This window comes from Taudactylus pleione, unplaced genomic scaffold (assembly GCF_031769625.1).
Source record: "Taudactylus pleione unplaced genomic scaffold, aTauple2 ptg000066l, whole genome shotgun sequence".
Lineage (NCBI taxonomy): Eukaryota > Metazoa > Chordata > Amphibia > Anura > Myobatrachidae > Taudactylus > Taudactylus pleione.
The window spans coordinates 7,347,155-7,373,098 of NW_028284468.1; the positions used below are offsets into that span (position 1 = coordinate 7,347,155).

General features: G+C 48.8%; 1 protein-coding gene across 1 annotated transcript in view; it reads left to right on the top strand.

The window, feature by feature from the left end:
- Positions 1-815: 815 nt before the first annotated feature.
- TM4SF19 (transmembrane 4 L six family member 19) overlaps positions 816-25,944 on the top strand; it is a 39,925-nt gene continuing 14,796 nt past the window's right edge. Inside the window, exons 1-3 of the mRNA XM_088466842.1 lie at positions 816-992; positions 7,042-7,119; positions 15,019-15,191. Coding sequence (XP_088322968.1) covers positions 816-992; positions 7,042-7,119; positions 15,019-15,191 — 428 coding nt within the window. The remainder of the gene's footprint in view (positions 993-7,041; positions 7,120-15,018; positions 15,192-25,944) is intronic.

The following is a 25,944-nucleotide window of genomic DNA, read 5'->3' on the forward strand; positions in this document are numbered from 1 at the left end:
CATCATTTCCCCTGTTCCTTCACAGAGGAGGACAGCAGATATCGTTTGGCCATACACTGTGAAATATCTGTATGGCCATGATATCTGATGGATTATCAGGCTGTCAGATAAAATGTCTGTCAGACTAAATACCCCTTTTACACCAGAGCAAAAACCTGGGTTTTTGCTGGGTCTTCCCTGGTCGCAGCTCAGTGTAAAAAGGTCCCTGAAAAATAACCCGGGTCAAGTGACCCGGCAATCTAACCCAGGTACTGTAGCTACCAGTGTCTGACCCAGAATGGACCTGGGTAATGGTGCAGTGTAAACGGCGCAACCCAGATTATTCGACCTGGGTCATGCCTAAAATGAGCTGATTGGTGGTTGTGGAGCAGTCACCTCCCACTTTATATGACCTCACAAGTTTAGCAGGGCAGACCTGAGAATAACCCAGATCGAAGGTGCAGTGTAAACGGGGTCTGAACTGGGTTGGAACCATGTCCAAAAACCCAGGTTGGACCCGGGTTTTTGGTGGAAAATAGGTATAACAGACCTTTTATCTGACAGTGTATACCCAGAATAACACTGCAGATCACAGTCACCATTATTGTCAATGAGAACTGCAGTCTGTCCCAATTTACCATGAGTTTTTAATCTTAGCCCTTAAGAATGAACACAATTTTAGTTTCTGCTGTAAATGTACCATTAATAAATGGTCACTGAAAATAACCAGAATTTGTAGCAGTTATTGTTTGTGCAGTGTGTTGTGCATACTAGAAATCATGTGTTTAAATAGATGTATCCATTCCTTATATTTTCAGCCGCGTGCTTCTGAAGGCATGTGCGTAGAGAAGTGCGCCCGTAGTATTGGCCTCTGCCTCATTCTCCTGGCCCTGCTTTCTATTGCTACAAACCTTTTCCTTCTCTACCCCAAACTTGATGGGTTGTACCTGAGAAAGAACCAAATCAGCAGGTACGCTGGAAGCATGCGGGGAGTTTGGGCGGGAGGACTCATGGTGAGTATTGAACTAATAAATATTCTAACAATCCAAACTGATCCGCACCTGCCACAAGTCAGCAAAAGCAAACTGCTATGTGGTCAGATACCACTTAGGAAAAAAAAAGGCAATAGTGACACTAGCGAGGAAATAGATAAATAATATAACATCTATGTAATAGGAAACTTTATCATTATTTGCCAGTGTAAATTTTAAAGCATAAAGTTCATTAAGCAAAGTCAGAGATGGCTTCTCTCGTTTTAAAAAAAATAAATAAAACAAAAATATATGGATATAAATCGTTTAACGATAATCGTTCAAAAAATTGTTGTGTGTGTATGCAGTATGCACCTATAGATGTTAGTTATGGATCACATATTAATTAATTCAGGCAAATATATGCACACGTGTGTGTTCAATAGCACATGGACACAATCATTCAGGTCTCATTAGATTGTGTCCTGGCTTATACTAGACTACTGTATAAAATATATGGGTCTATTTACTAAGCAGTGTTAGGAGACAGAGTGAAAAGTGATAAGAAAGTGCTAAGGTGCCAGCCAATCAGCTCCCTACTGTCATTTCTCAAACACAGCCTGTAAGTTGGGAGCTAATTGGCTTGTACCTTATCACTTTTCACTCTGTCTCCTAACACTGCTTAGTAAATAGACCCCATAAGGTCTTATTTGGTAGTCATGCTCATTTATATAGATACATGTCCTCAGTAACATATAAACTAGGGATGTGCAGGCTCGGATAGGTTCGAGTTTGCACGTGGAGTTCGGATTTTTCCCTCCAAAAAAACGGAACTCAGAACGAGGCAAAACGTCATCTTACATGGACGAACATCATCATTCCTGGACAAAAGACCAGGAATGATGATGTTCGTCCATGTAAGATGACGTTTTGCCTCGTTTTGAGTTCCGTTTTTTTGGAGGGAAAAATCCGAACTCCACGTGCAAACTCGAACCTATCCGAGCCTGCACATCCCTAATATAAACCCAGTCAAACCAGATTTATTAGACTGTGTTCTGGCTTTTTTCCAAACCTCTATATAATATATTGTGATTTGTACATGAAAATATTATATGTTAATAATGTGTAGTTGCACTTATTTAACAAGGAAGTACTCCTTGTTAGCTTCCAAATTAAAGCAAGACACAGTGGGGTAAGAGAGTGTTCACCGTAGCTGGTTTCTAGCAGCGTGTAATTTTATTGCTTTAGGCAATCTGTCAAAGCCGTGCGTGCGTTCTATTAATTTATAGCTTTTTTTGCACTCCGACAAACCCCTGTACGTATTCTATTTAATTTATGGCACAGCAATTAGTAAATTTAACACGGTTGGTTTATGGAGTGCTTACATACAGCTATTGTGCATTGCTTAATTTATAGCATTGTCTTCCTTATAAGTAGATGCTGACAGATTTAATGCGGTCAACGTCTGGGACACAGACGTAAAGTAAATACATTCAAAAGATTTATATCATAGCATCCCTCGTGTGAACATTTTCTAAATTAGCACAGTTGTTAGAAGAAGCATATATGTTCTCTCATGTACGATACAGTATAAGCTGATGAGTTTAATTAAAATCAGCTACATGAACGCGTGAGATTGATTAATGTCAAGACGAGGTGTGTAACTAGAACTCTGTGGGCCCCATAGCAAAATTTCTAATGGGTCCCCCCCAAGTCAGGTATCCACCACAGTGGTAATGCCTAGTGCCGCACTAGAGGCGAGTTTACCGTTGACTATCATTTTTATGCAATGTACAAACCTTCTCCTGCACAAAGCCTATTAAGGCAATCAATGTCGCTGGTATGCCTGTACACTGTGTGCTGCTTTACATATGGTAACAACTATTACCGCTGCTGACCGCGGGCCTGGACACCATCATCTGCAGTGAAGACTCATTTCTTGCTGCAGATGGTAGTGTCCCGGCCCGGAGGCAGCAGCGGTAATAGCTGGGTGTTGTGGGGAGCAGTCCACCTGGACTCACTAAAGGACTAATGCAGCCAGGGGCTGGCTGGCAACTTTTAGCCTGGGGGGCAAATACATGCAGGTGGCCCTGGCAGAGGAGTAGCGTGTAGCCAGGGTGCCCGGAGCACGTGCTTGCTTAGGCACACCCCCCCTCAAGTGTTCCAGGGAGGAGGCGGCTCCATTTGGGATTAATGTAAAGTAAAAATAAAGATATGGGGCAGCCCCCTGTAGTGGTGCCCATATGCAGTGCCCTCTGTGCCCCAGGAGAGGACCCCCTTATGCAGGCCACCAGTAGTGCCCCTAGTAGTGATCTTCCTATGCAGTGCCCCTTATACAGCGCCCCAGTAGTGGTCCCCCCTGTGCAGTGCCCCCTGTGCCCCCAGTATTAAGCCCCTTATATAGTGCCCCCAGTAGTGGTCCCCCCTGTGCAGTGCCCCCAGTAGTAGTCCCCCCCTTGTAGCTTGTAGTGCCCCCAGTAGTTGTCCCCCCCTTGTAGTGCCCCCAGTAGTAGTCCCCCCTTGTAGTGCCCCCAGTAGTAGTCCCCCCCTTGCAGTGCCCCCAGTAGTGCTCTCCCCCTTGTAGTGCCCCCAGTAGTAGTCCCCCCTTGTAATGTCCCCAGTAGTGCTCCCCCCCTTGTAGTGCCCTCAGTAGTGCTCTCCCCCTTGTAGTGCCCCCAGTAGTAATCCCCCCCTTGTAATGCACCCAGTAGTGCTCTCCCCTTGTAGTGCCCCCAGTAGTAGCCCCCTTGTAGTGCCCCCAGTAGTAGCCCCCCCTTGTAGTGCCCGCAGTAGTAGTCACCCCCTTGTAATGCCCCCAGTAGTAGACCCCCTTTTAGTGCCTCCAGTAGTAATCCTCCTTGTAGTGCCCCCAGTAGTAGCCCCCCCGCAGTAGAGACACACGTAATAAAAAAAAAAAAACACTTACCTGATACCCCGCTCCTGGTCCCGCCGCTGCTATCAGCTCCTCCGTCCGTCCTCCCGGGCCGCTTTGCATTATGGGAGAGACGTCATGACATCATGTCGTCTCTCCCATTACCCACTGCGGGAGCTGGAAGATGGCTCCTGCAGTGGGAGCAGCAGCAGCCAATGAGCGTCTGACAGACTCTCATCAGCTGCTGAAACAAACACACAGCTGCCGGAGCCAGCGGCTGTGTGTTTGTCACTGTGTAGCGCTGACCGAATTCCGTCTGGTCAGCGCTACACGCACGGTGCAGCCTGTGTCACAGTGACAAAGACTGCCCGCGGCCAACATGGCGCTGCGGCCCGGGGGGCACATGGCACTCTGCCCCCCCAGCCCAGCCCGCCACTGAATGCAGCTGCGGTCTGCGGGTCAGCAGCGGTAATGGTCGGAGTGCCCGGGCCCAGGTGGTGTGGGGAGAGCGGTTGCCATGCTCTTACCTGCCTATACGCACCGTCTCCTCTCCTTCCTGGACCGTCACTCGCGAAATGATGACGTCATTGTCGTTATCTCGCGAGTCTTGTAGCGGGCGGCTGCGGGCGGCTCACCTCTCATTGCTGGACTCCTTCTCCTGGCCGGGCCTGCCTCCAGTGCGGTTTAAACCTTCGGTGGCTGCCGCATAACTACAGAGGGAACAGGGGGCCCACACCAGATTAAATAAACTTTAAATTTAAAAAAAATAAGATTGCTTGCACTCGGGCCCCCCCAGGCCGCGGGCCCCATAGCAACTGTAGTTACGCCAATGGTCAAGACACTCCTAAATAAGGAACACTAATTAAGCCCCAGTAACCAATGGCTATAGCCTTGAGAAAGCAAACTGTGAAACGTGCGTTGGCTGTGTGCTGATGCACTGCTGTCCTCTTATGTTATCTACTATGGTTAGCGATCAGTAGCCTCATGAAATTAGACTTCCGACTGTTATTCTAAATCTAAAGAGTGGCTGAATGTATGCGCTCTCAAACTCCTATGTGTAATAGATGCAACTATATTTGTCCATTGGCTACTATCGCAGAGTTTCCCAAACTCCGCCTTTAAAGTCCAAGGGCCTGATTCAGCAAGGATCGCTATTGTGATCATGCATGCAGTCTCACTGCGAAGATATGCTAATGATTTCAATCGCAATGCTATATGCAGCCTAACATAATGATGCCCACTTTACCTTACACACATCCGTAGTACTTAGCAAGACTGCGAAACCATCGGTACTATCGAGTACCGTCAGAGCCTCACACACATTTGCACAAGGTCTGACCCTACTCAGGAATTGTTAACCTCATCGCTCGCAGTGAAAGCCCAAGCTGCGTATGGCATTGTCTGTGTAATCCCAGTTGTGATCGCTACTGAATCAGGCCCCATGTTTTAAGGATATCCATGCTTGAGTCCAGACGATTAAATCAAACTGACTAAGGTGCTAATTAAGTCACCTGTGCTCAAGCATGGATATACTTAAAAACTGGACTGTAATGGCGGAGTTTGGGAACCTCTGCACTATGGTGTGGTGTGTACACGCTTTATCATGGAGCTCTCATTGTGTCATATGATGGACTCAGTATTTAATACTGCAGGGGCTAAGTAAATTGACTTTGAAAAGCGCTACCTAGTAAATTTACCCCTTGATGACATATACTCATGAAACTCTACAAGCTGTGTATTACAGAGAGTACAATGAATTCGAATATATAATTCAGGTACCGGATTTATATCGGCCAAGGAGTAATTAGTCAGCAGTATTGTGGTTTGTTTTGGGAGGGAAATAGATGAGAGTTTATGTGGAATTGGGGAAGTCTTTTCAATATCTTCTTATGATTTTTAGGTGCAACCTTCTTTGTTGTTTTAAAATATTTTACACATTTGGTTCTTTCATGCTTGATCTATTTATATTTTGGCATTACGTACCTACTAACCTATGTATAATGAAAAGAGATGTGCACCGACCCTTGTGTTTTGGTTTTGGATCTGGATCCCCCCTGGTTTTGGATCTGGATTGGTTTTGCAAAAACCTCAACTCCGTGTTTTGTTTTCGTGTTTTGATTTTGGATCTGGATTTTTTCTTAACAAACATAAAAACAGCTAAAATCACACAAAATTGGTCTGTTTTTTTATTTCCAGTAATCTCCAATAAATTTTGACCACCTCACAATATTATTTGCTTCATCTAGTTAAGGCCAAAAGGTTGCAACCAGCTAGCTGGCTGACTAAGCTAAGTGACACAGTGGGCGGCACTAACATGTGGCAGTTCAGCTTCTAATTTCCAACACGGATACAGTGTGTTATACAATGTGGGTTGGATACACCAATAGTGCACGTACTGTGACAGCAGTGTCGGCAGAGCGGGGTTGCTGACTTTGTCCTCAGTACATGGAATGGCAGTGCTGGCAGTGTCCTCAGTGAAGGGTACCGGTGATGTTGGGGGTGCCAGCGGTGCCTTTAGTGCAGGTTTGCTGGCTGTGACGGCAGTGCGGGGGTTGCTGGCTGTGTCTTCAGTACATGGAATGACAGTGCTGCGGTGCTGGCAATGTTCTCAGTGAAGGGTACCGGCGGTGTCGGCAGAGCGGGGGTGCCAGCGATAGCCTCAGTGCAGGTTTGCTGTGTCGGCAGTGCAGGGTGTTCTTAATGCAGGGTGTCGGCAGAGTGGGGGTGCCAGTGGTGTCCTCAGTGCATGTGTGCTGACAGTGTCAGCAGTGCAGGGGTGCTGGTGGTGTCCTCAATATGGGAGTGTCGGCAGTGTGGGGGTTGCTGACGGTGTCCTCAGTATGGGGGCAGCAGTGCAGGGGTGCCGGCAGTGTTAGCAGCAGTGGTGTCGGCAGCCAGGAATGCTGCCAGTGGGGGTGCCGGCAGTGTCGGCAGTGGGGGGTGCCGGCGGTGTCAGGCGGCGGGGGATGGCGGGTGCCATCTTCTTTTTCTTCTGTGTGCATTTTCAATAGGCTTAATGCTGATTGGCTGAGAGCCGTGACAGAGGGACCACACATCAGCTTAAAAGTTATCAATGTCATTGTGATTTTGTAAATCACCACATCAACAACATTGCTCATGAGCACAACTGGGCACCATCAAGGCACAGATAATGTACACATGATAAAATCTGCTTACTCTGTATAAAGTACATTTAATATATTTTATTTTTACTTTGAGGTTTTACTGGCTGGTATACAAATCACAGTTGCTGGGTTTAAAGTGAAAGGCTTGTCCTGCTGTGGACCTCGCTGTGACGTAAGTAGTGGAGGAAGCTTTTATCACATTTTCTCCAGAATTATATAAATAATGTGACTTATGGCATTTAAGTCTACAATAGAGAACGAAGAAAAAATGTCCTCTGAACAGTATATGTCCATGCGGATGATGGTTAAACTTTAGGCACACCAGCAATGTCATTCAGAAACAGGAAAGGGCCTTAGGCATGCCAGCAATGTCATTCAGAAACAGGAAAGGACCTTAGGCACACCAGCAATGTCATGCAGAAACAGGAACGGACCTTAGGCACACCAGCAATGTCATGCAGAAACAGGAAAGGGCATTAGGCACACCAGCAATGTCATGCAGAAACAGGAACGGACCTTAGGCACACCAGCAATGTCATACAGAAACAGGAACGGACCTTAGGCACACCAGCAATGTCATGCAGAAACAGGAAAGGGCATTAGGCACACCAGCAATGTCATGCAGAAACAGGAAAGGGCCTTAGGCATGCCAGCAATGTCATGCAGAAACAGGAAAGGACCTTAGGCACACCAGCAATGTCATGCAGAAACAGGAAAGGACCTTAGGCACACCAGCAATGTCATACAGAAACAGGAAAGGGCTTTAGGCACACCAGCAATGTCATACAGAAACAGGAAAGGGCCTTAGGCACACCAACAATGTCATGCAGAAACAGGAAAGGGCCTTAGGCACGCCAGCAATGTCATGCAGAAAGAGGAAAGGACCTTAGGCACACCAGCAATGTCATGCAGAAACAGGAAAAGGCCTTAGGCACACCAGCAATGTCATGCAGAAACAGGAAAGGGCATTAGGCACACCAGCAATGTCATGCAGAAACAGGAAAGGACCTTAGGCACACCAGCAATGTCATGCAGAAACAGGAAAGGACCTTAGGCACACCAGCAATGTCATGCAGAAACAGGAAAGGGCCTTAGGCACGCCAGCAATGTCATTCAGAAACAGGAAAGGACCTTAGGCACACCAGCAATGTCATGCAGAAACAGGAACGGACCTTAGGCACACCAGCAATGTCATGCAGAAACAGGAAAGGGCATTAGGCACACCAGCAATGTCATGCAGAAACAGGAACGGACCTTAGGCACACCAGCAATGTCATACAGAAACAGGAACGGACCTTAGGCACACCAGCAATGTCATGCAGAAACAGGAAAGGGCATTAGGCACACCAGCAATGTCATGCAGAAACAGGAACGGACCTTAGGCACACCAGCAATGTCATGCAGAAACAGGAACGGACCTTAGGCACACCAGCAATGTCATGCAGAAACAGGAAAGGACCTTAGGCACACCAGCAATGTCATGCAGAAACAGGAAAGGGCATTAGGCACACCAGCAATGTCATGCAGAAACAGGAAAGGGCATTAGGCACACCAGCAATGTCATGCAGAAACAGGAAAGGGCATTAGGCACACCAGCAATGTCATGCAGAAACAGGAAAGGACCTTAGGCACACCAGCAATGTCATGCAGAAACAGGAAAGGACCTTAGGCACACCAGCAATGTCATGCAGAAACAGGAACGGACCTTAGGCACACCAGCAATGTCATGCAGATACAGGAAAGGACCTTAGGCACACCAGCAATGTCATGCAGAAACAGGAAAGGGCCTTAGGCACGCCAGCGATGTCATGCAGAAACAGGAAAGGGCATTAGGCACACCAGCAATGTCATGCAGAAACAGGAAAGGGCCTTAGGCACGCCAGCGATGTCATGCAGAAACAGGAAAGGACCTTAGGCACGCCAGCGATGTCATGCAGAAACAGGAAAGGACCTTAGGCACACCAGCAATGTCATGCAGAAACAGGAACGGACCTTAGGCACACCAGCAATGTCATGCAGAAACAGGAAAGGGCATTAGGCACACCAGCAATGTCATGCAGAAACAGGAAAGGACCTTAGGCACACCAGCAATGTCATGCAGAAACAGGAAAGGGCCTTAGGCACACCAGCAATGTCATGCAGAAACAGGAAAGGGCATTAGGCACACCAGCAATGTCATGCAGAAACAGGAAAGGGCCTTAGGCACACCAGCAATGTCATGCAGAAACAGGAAAGGACCTTAGGCACACCAGCAATGTCATGCAGAAACAGGAAAGGACCTTAGGCACACCAGCAATGTCATGCAGAAACAGGAAAGGACCTTAGGCACACCAGCAATGTCATGCAGAAACAGGAAAGGGCATTAGGCACACCAGCAATGTCATGCAGAAACAGGAAAGGGCATTAGGCACACCAGCAATGTCATGCAGAAACAGGAAAGGACCTTAGGCACACCAGCAATGTCATGCAGAAACAGGAAAGGACCTTAGGCACACCAGCAATGTCATGCAGAAACAGGAACGGACCTTAGGCACACCAGCAATGTCATGCAGAAACAGGAAAGGACCTTAGGCACGCCAGCAATGTCATGCAGAAACAGGAAAGGGCCTTAGGCACGCCAGCATTGTCATGCAGAAACAGGAAAGGGCATTAGGCACGCCAGCAATGTCATGCAGAAACAGGAAAGGGCCTTAGGCACGCCAGCGATATCATGCAGAAACAGGAAAGGACCTTAGGCACGCCAGCAATGTCATGCAGAAACAGGAACGGACCTTAGGCACACCAGCAATGTCATGCAGAAACAGGAAAGGGCATTAGGCACACCAGCAATGTCATGCAGAAACAGGAAAGGACCTTAGGCACACCAGCAATGTCATGCAGAAACAGGAAAGGGCCTTAGGCACACCAGCAATGTCATGCAGAAACAGGAAAGGGCATTAGGCACACCAGCAATGTCATGCAGAAACAGGAAAGGGCCTTAGGCACACCAGCAATGTCATGCAGAAACAGGAAAGGGCCTTAGGCACACCAGCAATGTCATGCAGAAACTGGAAAGGGCATTAGGCACACCAGCAATGTCATGCAGAAACAGGAAAGGACCTTAGGCACACCAGCAATGTCATGCAGAAACAGGAAAGGACCTTAGGCACACCAGCAATGTCATGCAGATACAGGAAAGGACCTTAGGCACACCAGCAATGTCATGCAGAAACAGGAACGGACCTTAGGCACACCAGCAATGTCATGCAGAAACAGGAAAGGGCATTAGGCACACCAGCAATGTCATGCAGAAACAGGAAAGGGCATTAGGCACACCAGCAATGTCATGCAGAAACAGGAAAGGACCTTAGGCACACCAGCAATGTCATGCAGAAACAGGAAAGGACCTTAGGCACGCCAGCAATGTCATGCAGAAACAGGAACGGACCTTAGGCACACCAGCAATGTCATGCAGAAACAGTAAAGGACCTTAGGCACACCAGCAATGTCATGCAGAAACAGGAAAGGGCATTAGGCACGCCAGCAATGTCATGCAGAAACAGGAGCGGACCTTAGGCACACCAGCAATGTCATGCAGAAACAGGAAAGGGCCTTAGGCACACCAGCAATGTCATGCAGAAACAGGAAAGGGCCTTAGGCACACCAGCAATGTCATGCAGAAACAGGAACGGACCTTAGGCACACCAGCAATGTCATGCAGAAACAGTAAAGGACCTTAGGCACGCCAGCAATGTCATGCAGAAACAGGAAAGGGCATTAGGCACGCCAGCAATGTCATGCAGAAACAGGAAAGGACCTTAGGCACACCAGCAATGTCATGCAGAAAGAGGAACGGACCTTAGGCACACCAGCAATGTCATGCAGAAACAGGAACGGACCTTAGGCACACCAGCAATGTCATGCAGAAACAGTAAAGGACCTTAGGCACACCAGCAATGTCATGCAGAAACAGGAAAGGGCATTAGGCACGCCAGCAATGTCATACAGAAACAGGAATGGGTCTTCCTCAAACCACAAAATTGGACACACGCACTTCTGTAGAGTGCCATTGTATGTTGTTGCATTGAGAATTCCCTTCATTAGAACTAAGGGGCCTAAACCATTATTCCACCTGAACGGATTCTTACAGTTGGGAGCAGTGGAGGCTCCAGAGGTGAGGCTGCAGTACAGTACAACATTCAAATAGGGGAGCCACACCAACTGCCACCCCAAATGCTGCCAAACATCACTGACTGGGACTCACTGGCAGTTGGTGTAGCTCCCCAATTTGAATTTTGGACTGTGCCGAAGCCGCCTCTGGTTGGGAGTACACATTCAGCTGGATGTATACTCCTAACATCCACCTCTGCCAAACCTAGATTTGTCCATCAGAATGGCAGATGATACATCTCTCAAAAGTGCTTTACACTGCTCCAGCTGACAATTGGCATTGCACATGGTGTATTGAGGCTTGTGTGCAGCTGCTCAGCCACAATGCCCCAAGATAAATAGTTGTTGTGCTGATGTGGCTTCCAGTGGTGGTCTGGTGCAGATTGTTGCAACCAATGACAGGTGACTCTTACTCGCTTTTTAGCTTTCAGCACTCCCAATCTGAGAGCTTGTGTGGCCTACAGCTTCACGCCTGAGCTGCTGCTCCTAGGCTCTTCCACTTCACATTTACAGTGCAGCAGGACAGAAATGTGACAAACTGACTTGTTGTGACCGTGCAAATGACAGTCACTGATCACTTCAGTACCAGGGGTGTATTAAGAGAGGAGGGGCCCATGTGCCTTTCCCGTCCACGATTTATCACGCTGATACGGCAAATCGTGCCAATATTGTCCAAGTGTGTATCAGTCCTTAGACACATGGGGGGTGAGTTGCGTGGAAATGCTGGCAACGACACTGCAGCTCTATCCCCCTTGTGTCCTGATCTCTCCGCGGGTCCGGGGGTACCGTAAGCGCAGCACATAGCCTCACTAACTCGTGGCCATAGCTAATTAGCGGCTAATTGAATCAATTCCATATTGTGCCCTGTACACAATCAGTGTCGCCAATTGCTTCAGACAGTACTTTATTTCTATGAAAGAAGGTAATGGTACTCACCTAAAGCTACAAGCTGATCACAGATTTATAGTAGTTTCCACACTCTGGCCACTTATTTTATTCATTTTTTTATTTACATTTTTTTGCTGATTTCTTCCTTTTTGGGCACTAGTTATAAGAACTAACAATGGTACCAGACACAAGGAGCCAGTACTGCGTACCATTAAGTACCACTGAAGTAAAAATCACTGGTGTTACAGATTGCTACTACAGCATTGCAGAGTATCACTAATGCTAATCTAGCTGCAGGATAGAGCAGCCAGAGACCAGAGAGACAGATGGACTCCGAGAGCTGGATGCTGTGTAGCTAATAACAGGAGATGAGGTTCCTCTGGGCAGCAAGCAGGTCTGGCCTTAGGGAATGGGATTGTATTGCTGGCGGCTGTAAGGCTGCCGGTTCAAATCCCGACAGCAGCTGGCCGAAGGGAGGAAATCCCGACAGCGGAGGTAAGTACAGCTAACCCTCCTTTAGGGGTGCCAAACCTTAACATTCCCCCCTAGTGCCTAACCCTAACCTCCCTCCGTTAGTGCCTAAACCTAACCCCCCCTCCCAGCACACTAAACCTAACCCTGGGGGGTGCCTATCCCTAACGCCCCTTCCCCTAGCCTAACCCACCCCGGGGGGTGCCTCACCCTAAGTCCCCCTTCCCCTAGCCTAACCCACCCCGGGGGGTGCATACCCCTAACCCCCCCTTCCCCAAGTCTAACCCTAAGTCCCCCTGGGGTGTCCTAAACCTAACCCCCCCTCCCCCCCGCGGCTAAGAGGCCGGGCATCCGTACTTACCTCGTTCGGGCATGCGTCGTTCTGCATTCCGGCATCGGGATTATGACAGGCGTCGGTATCTTGCCGCCTCTCATAACTCCCTAGCCGGCATTCCAGCATTAACTACATCCCGGGCCTTAGTATATGCTCAGATAATGTATTTTGGGGTATATTTACTAAAGTTGGGGGTTTTAGAAGTGGAGATATTGCCCATAGCAACCAATCAGATTCTATGTATTATTTTCTAGAAGGTGCTAGATAACTGATAAGTAGAATTTGATTGGTTGCTATGGGCAACAACTCCACTTCTAAAAACTCGCACGTTAGTAAATAAACCACCTTCCTTGAAACATGCTGAATAGTCTTCAATATTGCTGATTTACAAGGTTTGCAGTCTCCTGGATACAACACCATGCTTGTATTATGACACTGACGCTTTTTGTAGGACATCAGGGGGTATATTTACTAAAGTGTGGGTTTTTAGAAGTGGATATAATGCCCATAGCAACCAATCAGATTCTACTTCGCATTAATTTAGCACCTTCTAGAAGATAGTAGCTAGAATCTGATTGGTTGCTATGGGCAACAGCTCCACTTCTAAAAACCCGCACATTAGTAAATATACCCCCAGGTGTCAAAAGTATTATTGAACTGGGAAGAATCATCTGCCATAGCACTAGCTGCTAACGGGAGATGCAGTATCCTGATCAATGGGCTCGATTCTATTCAGTGCGATGTAAATAGCTCCAGGAGTGAGCTCCCGGAGCTATTCAATACACCGCGCTGACAAGTCCGACTAATGATTTCTTCTCTCATCCCTCCGGGGATGAGAGAAGAAATCCGACAAAAGTCCCGGCGCAAGGCTGTTTTCTGCACTTAGCGCCGGGAAAACAGCCTCGCACCGGGAAGTTAGGTCGGGGAATGCCCGTTATCGCGCCTAAACACCCTGTTTAAGGCGCGATAACGAGCCTTCCCCGACCTAACAGCGCGATGAATTGAATAGCTCCGGGAGCTATCTCCCGGCGCTATTTACATCGCGCTGAATTAAATCGTGCCCATTGATAGCTGATGTCACCTGGCAGAAGCTCATTCCAGTTACTTCCTGCTGTTTCCACAACTTGAGAATAATCTCACTGTTGTTCATGAGATAGAATAGAGCGGTATTATTATTATTACATTTTATTTATAGGGCCCCACAAGAGGTCCGCAGCGCCGTACATACAGTAAAGGGTACACAGAACATTACATTACAATACAGTAACCAACTTATAAACAGATCACAAGTAACAATTAGCAACACAATTCTCCATACACAATACAGCTGGGAAGGTGAAGGTTGTCATAGAAGTGCTAGAGAAGAGAGCTGTGAGACAGAAGGGAGGAGGACCCTGCTCCTAGGAGCTTACAATCTAGCCTAGCCTTCTGAAATCAGGTCTATAAGTAAAGTGAATAGCAAACCTGATCTGGTGATCACTATCTCTACCTTTTGTTATATCCATTTTCTTAATGATCAATAATGGTAATTAGGATTTGTGGAGACTACTATAATTGTTGCCATTGGTTGAAAGCCACTCTAAAAGCAAACATCTCCCTGTCCCCAGGGCTTTCTTGAGTAAAGGGCCCATGGATACATCATCCTCTTTGTTGACGGTTACGGAGACACAATGGCCCTTACAGCAGTGTCAGAGGCACTTACTTCCAAGATGAATGAATGTAGGATTTGGATGTGCCAATAACAGAGTGGAGTTAGTAATGTTGCAGAGTTAAGCTGTCACCATTGTTTGTGATGCTCACTGGGGTTGGGGCTATTCCAGGCAAACACAGGATTTTTCCAAATTACACTGGAATTTCTCATTAATCCAGTCAACCACTACCAACAGCAATGGCGTCATGGAAGCGGCTGGCTGCTGAAAACATGGAGTCAGGAAGAATGAAGCTGGCGATAGAGGAGCCTGGAGTGCACAGTATCTGTACAGGGGCCAGGGGGGGGGGTGATAGTGATCCAAGCTCATCAGGAACCGAACCTTGTCTCTCCTCTCCTTCACTAAACAAAAATCTTAAACTTGTAGCAGGATTAATACTGGGTAAAGCCTAATGGTTTGTGTGACCAGTCTGGGGGCCTCTCATAGTAATATAGACAATGAGTTGGGGCTGGAGGGAATGGGATAGCACTCTAAATATCAATGAAATCGCATGAGATAAATAATATTATTTTTGCTCCAGATGCTGCTGTCTGGTATTTCCTCTTTCATGGCTATGGCTGGAGCTGCAATTTCCCTTTTAACATCTGTAGCTGGACTTTTCAATGGTCCTTATTGCTTATACAAGGTGAATGATGGAACGGGAGAGAAGTGGGGTTATCCTTTTAGAAGTACTGATTCAAACTTCAACAGCAGGTGAGTTATGTGCTAGACATGTGCTCGCCTCTGCAACGTCTATAACCATTACTCTAACCATTATTCTATAACCCTTACTCTATATCTATAACCATTACTCTAACCATTATTCTATAACCCTTACTCTATATCTATAACCATTACTCTAACCATTATTCTATAACCCTTACTCTATATCTATAACCATTACTCTATAACCATTACGCTATAACATTACTCTATAACCATTACTCTGTAACCATTACTCTAACCATTATTCTATAAACCTTACTCTATATCTATAACCATTACTCTAACCATTATTCTATAACCCTTACTCTATATCTATAACCATTACTCTATAACCATTACGCTATAACATTACTCTATATCTGTAACATTACTCTATAACCATTACTCTACAACATTACTCTATAACCATTACTCTATATCTATAACATTATTCTAACCATTACTCTATAACATTACTTTATAACCATTACTCTATTATTATTATTATTATTATTATTATTCTTTATTTATATGGCGCCACAAGTGTTCTGCAGCGCCTTACAAAGTACATAAACAAATAATTTGACAAGTGACTTGCAGAACAATATAGTACAAGAATATGGATAATATACATTGCTACATTAGTGACCATAAAACCTAGATATGCAACAGAGCGTAAGCAACCAAGTGTTAGGTGCCCTGGTGGGGGGTAAGAAGTAGATGAAAGTAAAGTAGGGAGAAGCACAAGAGGGTAGAGGCCCTGCTCGTAAGAGCATACATTCTAAAGGGGAGGGACAGACAAACCGGTGTGACACAGATGGGGTAAACAGGGAGGAAGGAGCATGTTGCAACACATTAGGATGGGAGCTGGGAGGCTTTGATGAAGTAATGGGTCTTGAGAGCCCGTTTGAAGGATTGTAAAGAGGTGGAGAGTCTGATAGGGAGAGAGTTCCAAAGGTCAGGAGCAGCATGGGCAAAATCTTGGAGGCGGGAGTGGGAAGAAGTAATCAGTTGGCATGAGAGGTGACGTGCATTAGTTGAGCGAAGGGGGCGGACATGAGAGTGGAGGGAGATGAGGTCAGAGATGTAAATGGGAGAGGAATGGGTGAGAGCTTTGTAAGTGAGTGTGAGAACTTTGAATTGGGTTCTAAAAGGGAAAGGGAGCCAGTGGAGGGCTTGTAGGAGAGGGGAGGCAGATGTAGAGCATTTGGAGAGGAAGATGAGTCAAGCAGCAGCATTGAGGACAGACTGGAGAGGAGAGAGATGGGAGTTGGGGAGGCCAGATAGGAGGAGGTTACAGTAGTCCAATCTGGATATGACCAGTGAGTGTATAAGGGTTTTGGTGGCATCCTGGGTGAGAAAGGGTCTAATCTTGGAAATATTTTTGAGATGGAAATGACAGGACTGTGAGAGGCTCTGGATATGTGGTTTGTAGGAGAGGGAGGAGTCCAGGATAATTCCAAGACAGCGCACTTTGGGGCTAGAAGAGATAGTTGTGCCATCAATTGTTAAAGAAATAGTGGGAAGTGAGGTTATGTTGGAGGGTGGGAAAATGATCAGCTCAGTCTTAGACATATTAAGTTTAAGAAATCGCTGGAATATCCAGGAAGAAATAGCAGAGAGACAGTTGGAGATATGAGTGAGGAGAGAGGGGGAAAGGTCAGGGGAGGAAAGGTAGATCTGAGTATCATCAGCATAGAGATGATAATGGAGGTCAAAAGAGCTGATGAGTTCACCTAGAGAGGACCTATAGAGGGAGAATAGTAGAGATCCAAGAACGGAACCTTGGGGAACACCTACTGTAAGAGGCTGTGCTGGGGAAGAGGAGTAATGAGAAGAAACATAGAAGGACTGGTCTGAGAGGTAGGAGGACAGCCAGGAGAGAGCAGTGTCACCTAGAACAAGGGCGTGAAGGATTTGCAGCAGGAGAGGGTGGTCAACAGTGTCGAAGGCAGCAAAGAAGTCAAGGAAAATAAGCAGAGAGTAGTGGCCCTTGGATTTGGCATCAAGGAGGTAATTGCTGACTTTTGTGAGGGCAGTTTCAGTGGAGTGGAGAGAATGGAAGCCAGACTGAAAAGTATCAAGGAGGGAGTGGGAGGAAAGAAAGATGGTAAGGCAGTTGTAGACAACATGCTCAAGGAGCTTGGAGGCAAAAGGGAGGAGAGAGATGGGACGGTAGTTGGAGAGAGTGTTAGGATCAATGGTAGGTTTTTTAAGAATGGGGGAGACAAGGGCATGTTTGAATGCAGAAGGGGCAGTGCCAGATGAGAGGGAGAGATTGAGGAGGTGGGCATGATGGGAACAGGCACAAGTAGAGAGGTAGCGGAGGAGACGTGAAGGGATAAGGGGGAGGTGAAAGGGGGGGAGGACCAGATAAGAGCCATGACTTTCTCTCCAGATACAGGGGAGAAGGATGTCAGAGTCGGTGAAATGGATGGAGATGGGTGATCCGGGACAGGAGGAGGTGTGGAGCAGGCGGACTGGTGGGATATGATGATCTGATGTATGGAATCAATTTTAGATGTAAAGTAGGTAGCAAAGTCAAGGGCAGTGAGTGAGAAGGGGAGGCGAGGAGGGGGTGGACAGAGGAGGGAGTTGAATGTTGTGAAGAGACGCTGGGGATTTGAGGACTGGAAGGAGATGAGGTTCTTGAAATAGGACTGTTTAGAGAGGGAAAGGGCAGCAATGTAGGATGAGAGCATACATTTGAAGTGGAGAAAATCTGCCTTAGAGCGTGATCTTCTCCACTGTCACTCGGCGGTTCTTGAACACTTTTGCAGATAACTGGTGCATTTGGAATGCCAGGGTTGTAGTGTGGATCTGCGAGGGGGAGTAGTGATTGCCGGAGCAACAGAGTCCAGAGCAGAAGTAAAGGAGATATTGTATAGGGCAGCAGCTTGTTCAGGGCAGGAGAGAGAGAAGATAGGGGAGAGAAGAGAGTCAAGCAGGGAAGATAAAGAAACGGCATTGATAGCCTCAATGTTACATTTAGTGATGGTAGCCTTTGGGGGTAGAAGAGAGGCAGGAGATAGGTTAAAAGAGAGAAGGTGATGGTCAGAGAGGGGGAATGGGGAATTGGAATAATCAGAAATATTACAATGGTGAGTGAAGACTAGATCAAGTGAGTGCCCACTCACATGTGAGGGTGAGGAGGTCCATTGGGAGAGGCCAAATGAAGATGCAAGGGAAAGTAGTTTGGAGGTAGAGGATTCTGTGGGGATATCAATTGGAATATTGAAGTCACCTAGGATAATGGAGGGAAGGTCTGAGGAGAGAAAGTGAGGGAGCCAGAAAGCAAAGTTGTCAAGGGAGGGCCAGGGGGACGGCAAATGACAGCTACTCGCAGGTGTACTGGTTGGAAGAGGCGTATAGCATGAATCTCACATGTAGAGAATGTAAGGGATGGTTGAGAGGGTAGGAGTAACCTGGGGATAGAAGGACCCCCACACCACCACCATGGCGACCCCCAGGCAAGGAGTATGAGAGAAGGTGAGGCCCCCAGAAGAAAGAGCTGCAGGGGAAGTTGTGTCAGAGGGTGAAATCCAGGTTTCAGTAATGGCTAGGGGATGCAAGTTTTTGGAAAGGAAAAGGTCATGGGTGGGAACCAGTTTATTACAGACTGATCTGGCATTCCAGAGGGCACAAGATAGAGGGACATTGTTTATGGGAGAGATTTGAATGAGATTATCAGGGTTGCTGTGAAGAGAAGGTGAAGATTAATTGGGTGACCGAGATGAATGTAGTGGAGAGATTGTGCGGGCACCAGTGTTGGGAAGGGAACCTGAAGGTGGTGGGCAGGGAGGGAGTTAATGAGATGTGGGTGGAGGTGGGAGGCTTGGAGGAAGGATTAGCGGTGGGGTAGTAGGAGCCAGGTTGGGTAGAAGAGAACAAATGTGGAGTAATGGGAGAGGAGAGGGAGGAAGGCAGACAGAGGAGGGGAGATAAAGGAAGGAGGAGGTGGAGGAGATAAGGAGAAAATGATAAAGATGGAAGAAGGGGGCAAAGCAGAGGATCAGGTAGACACTGAGTGGAGGAGGAATTGGATGAAAACATGGTCATGGTGAGGCTGGGTTGTGTTTGGGGAGAAAATCTAGATGTAGAAATAAAGTATGATTGTGAGAGAAAGTGCAGGAGATTTGCAGAGAAGTAGGTAAAAGTACAGTGGAAGAAGGTGTATTTGTGTAATGATAAAAGGTTATAATTGAGTGAAGGAAAAATGGAGATTTAGTGGGGAAGAAATGGAATATTAAAGTAAACTGAATTAGAAGATACATGATAGGCTTGGCAAATAATTAAAATAGAACGAAAGTATTTCTAAAGCTGCATACACACGCAACGATTTTTTGAATGATTATCGTTAAACAATATCGTTTAACAATAATAGTTTGAAAAAATCATTCACTTTCTGAGTCAAACGATGAACGATTACCGTTCATCCATGTTCATGTTTGTAGTTTGTAGTTTGGTGTTCAGTCAGACTTGTCAACTCAACGATTTTCATTAAGTTAATATGCAAAATTCATTTGTAGTTCAAAAAATTTGTTCATTACACTTTAAAAAATCTGACAGATAATCTGACAGATAATATGAGATATGGTAAGAACTTACCCATGTTATCTCTATTTCTACGAAGTCCATAGGGTTCCACAGGATACCTTGGGTATAGGTGTGACGTCAGTCGCTGGGCACCATAGAGTTAAGCTTTTCAGCCTCCCAGGATGCACTAGGGTCCCCCTCCTATACCCCGCCCCCGAACCAAGGCACCTCAGTTAGTTATCAAGCCATAGGCCGGAGGAGGAGAAGGAAGAGAGAGAAAAAAGATCTGGACACATACAAGAATCACATTCTCACCAGAGGGAGACGGAAAACCGGTGACCAGAGCAAAGCCCATCTGCAGCACAGGTGCGACAGGGCGGGAGTCCTGTGGAACCCTATGGACTTCGTAGAAATAGAGATAACAAGGGTAAGTTCTTACCATATCTCATATTTTCTACTTCAGGGTCCATAGGGTATCCACAGGATACCTTGGGGATGTCCCAAAGCAGTATCCTTTAAGGGTGGGGACGCTCCTGTGCAGAAAGGAGAATCCGCCGCCCGAAGGAAGCATCCTGAGAGGCGAAGGTGTCAAACCTGTAATACCTCACAAAGGTATGGACAGAGGACCACGTAGCAGCCTTGCAGATCTGAACTGCCAAGGCACCACGTCGAGCTGCCCACGAAGGACCCACAGACCTAGTGGAATGAGCCTTCAGAGAAGGAGGGACTCATGAAGATAAGCTTCAGAAATAGCCATACGGATCCAGGCTGCCAAAGTTTGCTTTGAAGCAGGCCAACCCTTTTTACGGAAGCCATAGAGGACAAACAAAGCGTCCGACTTCCTAAACGAAGAAGTGCGGTCAACATAAGTCCTTAAGGCCCGCACAACATCCAAAGAGGCCTCACCCACGGAAAGACCCGGTGAGTTAAAGGCCGGAACAACTATTTCCTCGTTAACATGAAACTGGGAAACAACTTTGGGAAGAAACTCGGGCCGAGTGCGGAGCACTGCCCTGTTCCCATAAAAAAACAAGAAAGGGGGTCTACAAGAAAGAGCCCCTAACTCAGAAACACGTCTGGCCGAAGCAATGGCCAGAAGGAAAACAGTCTTAGCTGTTAGCCATTTAAGATCCACTGAGCCCAGTGGTTCAAACGGCGGTCCTTGGAGAGCCCTCAGGACCACAGCCAAATCCCAAGGCGCCACAGGTGGAACAAAGGGCGGCTGAATGCGGAGAACACCCTGCATAAAGGTGCGCACCTCCGGGATTGTAGCAATCCTACGGTGAAACCAGACAGATAGGGCCGAAACCTGTACCTTCAAAGAAGCAAGGCGAAGCCCATGATCTAGTCCCGCTTGCAGGAAGGCGAGAATCCGAGACAGACGAAACTCCCGCGGTGCATAACCTCTCGGTCGACACCACTGGAAGAACGTATGCCACACGCGATGGTATATCCTCGCGGAAGACGGTTTCCGAGCTCGTAACATGGTACGCACCACAGAGCTGGAAAACCCCCGGGACCTCAGCATGGCCGTCTCAACAGCCACGCCGTCAAAGACAGCCGAGTCAGGTCCGGGTGAAGGCAAGGACCCTGAGACAGAAGGTCCGGTCGTAGCGGCAACCGCAGAGGACTGTCCACGGACAGACCCTGAAGGTCTGAGAACCAGTGCCGTCTGGGCCACGCGGGAGCTATCAACAGGAGCGTCCCTCCTTCCTGTTTGAATTTCCGGATTACCCGTGGAAGAAGGGAGACCGGAGGGAACAGGTATGCGAACCGGAACGTCCACCGGACGGACAGAGCATCCACCAGAGACGCCCCTTCATCTCTTGTGCGAGACCCGTACACCGGCAACTTGTTGTTGTGCCGGGACGCCATGAGGTAGATTTCTGGAAGACCCCACCTGTCCACCAGTAGTTGAAAAACGTCCGGGTGCAGGGACCATTCCCCCGGATGAACGTCCTGGCGACTTAGAAAGTCCGCCTCCCAATTTAGCACTCCCGGGATGAAGACTGCTGATATGGCCGGAAGATTGCGCTCCGCCCAAACCAGGATCCGAGAGACATCTACGAGAGCCGCCCGACTGCGAGTTCCTCCTTGCCTGTTTATGTAGGCCACGGTGGTAGCGTTGTCCGACTGGACCTGCACCGGGCGACCCTGGAGAAACCGCTGTGCCTGCTGGAGAGCATTGAAGACCGCACGGAGTTCCAAGATATTTATTGGAAGCTCCGCTTCTGTCGGCGTCCACCTGCCCTGGAACAAGTGTGGACCCGAAACTGCTCCCCAGCCCCGAAGACTGGCGTCCGTTGTCAACAGGACCCAATTTGGAACCCAGAACGGACGTCCCTTGTTGAGGTGGGTCGTCTGTAACCACCACGCAAGGGACAGGCGAACCTCCTGGGTGAGCACAATCGTCTGGGACTTCAGAGACTGAGGCAGCCCGTTCCACTTGGACAGGATCAGGTGCTGCAGAGGTCTGGAGTGAAACTGGGCGTATTCCACCATGTCGAACACCGACACCATGGAGCCCAGTAACCTCATCGCCGAGTGTAAGGACACCCGGCGGCTGTGCAGGCAACTGCGCACCCTTGACTGTAAAGCAGAGATCTTGTCCTCCGTCACGAAGATCCTTTGCTGTCCCGAGTCCAATAAGGCTCCAAGATGCAGAATCCTCCGAGACGGGATTAGAGTGGACTTCTGCCAGTTGATTAGCCAGCCGTGCCGTTGCAGCAGTGCAATGGTCAGGTCCAAGTGGCGTAACAGGAGCTCTGGAGATCCTGCCACCAATAACAGGTCGTCCAAATACAGCAACATGCGGACTCCCTGCAGCCGCAGAGAAGCCGCCATGACCGCCATCACCTTGGTGAAAACACGTGGTGCTGTTGCCAGGCCAAAAGGTAACGCCCGAAACTGGAAGTGGTCGCTGCGGATTGCAAACCTGAGGAACTGTTGATGGCGCAAAAGAATAGGGACATGCAGGTAAGCGTCCTGTATGTCCAATGACACCAAGTAGTCCCCAGGTTCCAGCGCCAGAATGATGGACCGTAGGGTCTCCATCCGAAACTTCGGGACCCGCAAAGACTTGTTGAGTGCTTTGAGGTTGAGAATCAGACGATATGACCCATTGGGTTTCTGTACCAAAAATAGATTTGAATAGAAACCCTGGCCCCTCTGGGAGAATGGAACAGCCACTATAACTCCAGACTGGAGCATAGTGTGCAATACCTTCCGCAGCTCCGTAGCCTTGTTCCGGTCTGATGGGAGACCCGTGGTGAAGAAGCGAGCCGGGGGTCTGTGCCGGAAGGAGAGGGCGTATCCGTGGGAAACCACCTCCAGAACCCAAGTGTCTGTCGTAGTGGTCGACCAACACTGGGCGAACTGTAGCAGGCGGCCTCCCACCCTGGGATCCCCCAAAGGGAGGCCCGGACCGTCAGGCCGCAGGCTTGTCATCTGGCTTGGGGGCCGGACGTCTGGTACTCCATGCCTGCTTCCGGGGCTTGACCGATTTCTTAGGGCCAGCCTGTCGAGGAAACGACTGTGGTTTGGGCCTGCCCTGGGCCCTAGATGACCGAAAGGACGATGGTCCCGAACCAGAAGGAGCAGCGGCCGACGGGAGACAAGCAGATTTGGCTGCCGCCAGCGTGGCCACAATCTTATCCAGATCCGGACCGAAGAGAACTTCTCCGGTAAACGGCAACGCTTCCAGACCTTTCTTGGAATCTGCGTCCGCCTTCCAGGATCGCAGCCACAAGGTGCGACGAGCAGCTACCGCTGCTGAAGAAATTCTAGACACCAGAGTACTAATGTCTAGAGCCGCCTCGTTGATGTAGGTGGCCGAATCACGGAGATTGCCAATCAACTCCGCCTGTTCGGCCGGACAGTCGGATTCAAAAGAAGCCTCTAATGAATCCGCCCAGCGCTCCATCGCTCTGGCAACCCAGCAAATGGCCATAGCCGGCCGTGCTGCCCCCCCTGCAAGGGAATAAGCGGACTTCAGGCAGATTTCTACCTTGCGGTCCGTAGCATCCTTAAGGGAGGACATGGATGGCATCGGCAATGTGGCACTACGGACAAGACGGGTCACGTGAGAATCCACCTGTGGAGGGGATTCCCACTTAGCAAAATAATTATCCGCGAACGGATAAGCCACCGCCAGGCGTCTCTGCGGCTGGTATCTTTTGCCAGGTTGTTTCCACGCCTCCTCTAAATGGTCCACCAACTGACCCGAAAGAGGAAAGACTGTGGCATCGCCCTTCACATCTTTGAAAAAGGCATACTTAGATTTAGCCGCTGGGGGAACTTCGTCCTCAATCACCAAGGCTGTGCGGACCGCCCGAATAAGTCCAGGAATATATACTTTGGACTTAGCATCAGCGTCCTTAGTATGGAGAGGTTCCTGATCGTAAGGATCTAGAATCTCCCCATCATCAGACGTCCCTTCGTCATCCTCATAAGGAGCGGACAGAGATGCCACCGGCCTTTTATGAGGCCGCATCACAGACTCCCCTTGCAACACATCCGACAAGTGCTGTACAGAACTCGTCAGGGAGTTAACCCACGCTGGCTCCTGAGAACCCGGGAGCGGGGAAATAGGGAGACTGTGGGGTACCACCAATTGTCGTGGGAACCCCTGCATGGGTGACGACACCACAGGCTGCTGGGACAAACCCATCGGAGTAAACGCGGGCTGCGGAGCTAACTGGCCCACTAAAGCTGTTAACGCCTGAGTGAAACAAGCCCAGGGCGGCTCCTGTACCGGTGCTGTAACCGTAATAGGCCGCGCCATGGACAAACACTGCCGGCAAAGGCCCTCCGCGCTACCCTCCCCCTCCGCTAACGGTACTTTGCACGTGGTACACTGTAGCCGGAGGGGAAAATCACTTTCAGACATGATGGCACCACGTATGTGACCTCTCTCACCAATTAAGTATTAAATAGGCGAGAGACCACCCTGCAGCACCGCACCGCAAGGGCTTTAGCAGAAGAACAGGGACAGTAATAAAGCTGACAGTTTAGTAGAAGAAAAGTTACAGGCAGCGCTAGCACAGTCACATACAATGCAGAGAAATAACAATTCCTGCACTAACAGCGCTGATCACTCAACTACACAGACACAGGGCCTGGTAGGACACAGCGCTGCATACACAGACCTGAGCCACAGCGGAGGAGAGGTATGCGGGGGGACCCAGACCACGATGCTTCCGTCCAGCGCTTCCAGCAGCGTTCACCATGCGTTCTGGAGAAGATGGCCGCCGAGGAGCAGAGAGGAGGCTGGCCTGGGGGAGGAGCGCTGCCACAGGACCAGTCGGCAGCATGCAGAGAGGGCTGTGTGCAGCGGGGGAGGCGCTGGCTGTGAGACAGGGAAGGCGCGCTCCCCTGGCATGCATTTCACCCCTGGGACGCCGCAGCGCTACCGCTCTGCTGCGGTCCGCTGTCCCAGGGGGTAGTGGAAAGCGCAGGTTGGTCGCCTGGCTCCATGCTGCAGCCTGTCCCCAGGGAGCCCCCTGCCTGGGGACTTAGGACCATGTGACCAGCGGGGACCCACCGCGGGACCCCGCTGCTTACCTTTGTCCCCCTTGGATCCGGCCATGGTCCGGAACATCTGGGGTCACCGCTAGCTGTGACCCCAGATGCTCACCAGCATCCCCGGATCGGTACCGGCGTTCTGGTACCGGCGGGGGTGTAGGGAAGACAGCATGGACGTCAGGACTGACTGTCCATGCTGTACATCCAGATGTGCAGCCACAGCTGCACTGAAGAAAGCTTCAGGGGCTCTTCTAGCCCCCCACTCCGACAGGTGCACCCGACGCCGGCCGGGCACCAAACTAAACTGAGGTGCCTTGGTTCGGGGGCGGGGTATAGGAGGGGGACCCTAGTGCATCCTGGGAGGCTGAAAAGCTTAACTCTATGGTGCCCAGCGACTGACGTCACACCTATACCCAAGGTATCCTGTGGATACCCTATGGACCCTGAAGTAGAAAACCGTTCATAAAATCGTTGGTAACAAAATCGTTGTGTGTGTATGCAGCTTTAGAGATAAACTGAAATTGGCACAGATACAGTACATTATGCTTTGAAATATTTGTGAAATCAGAGAGCCAGCACAAATATTAGCAAGTAAAGTGTTAAACTCTTACAGTGAGCAGACAGAGTCCAGTGATTAATGTCCAGGTAAGCAGATGGCAGTTGCTTGTAGAGAAGAGATTGTGAATTTACATACAGTACTTTG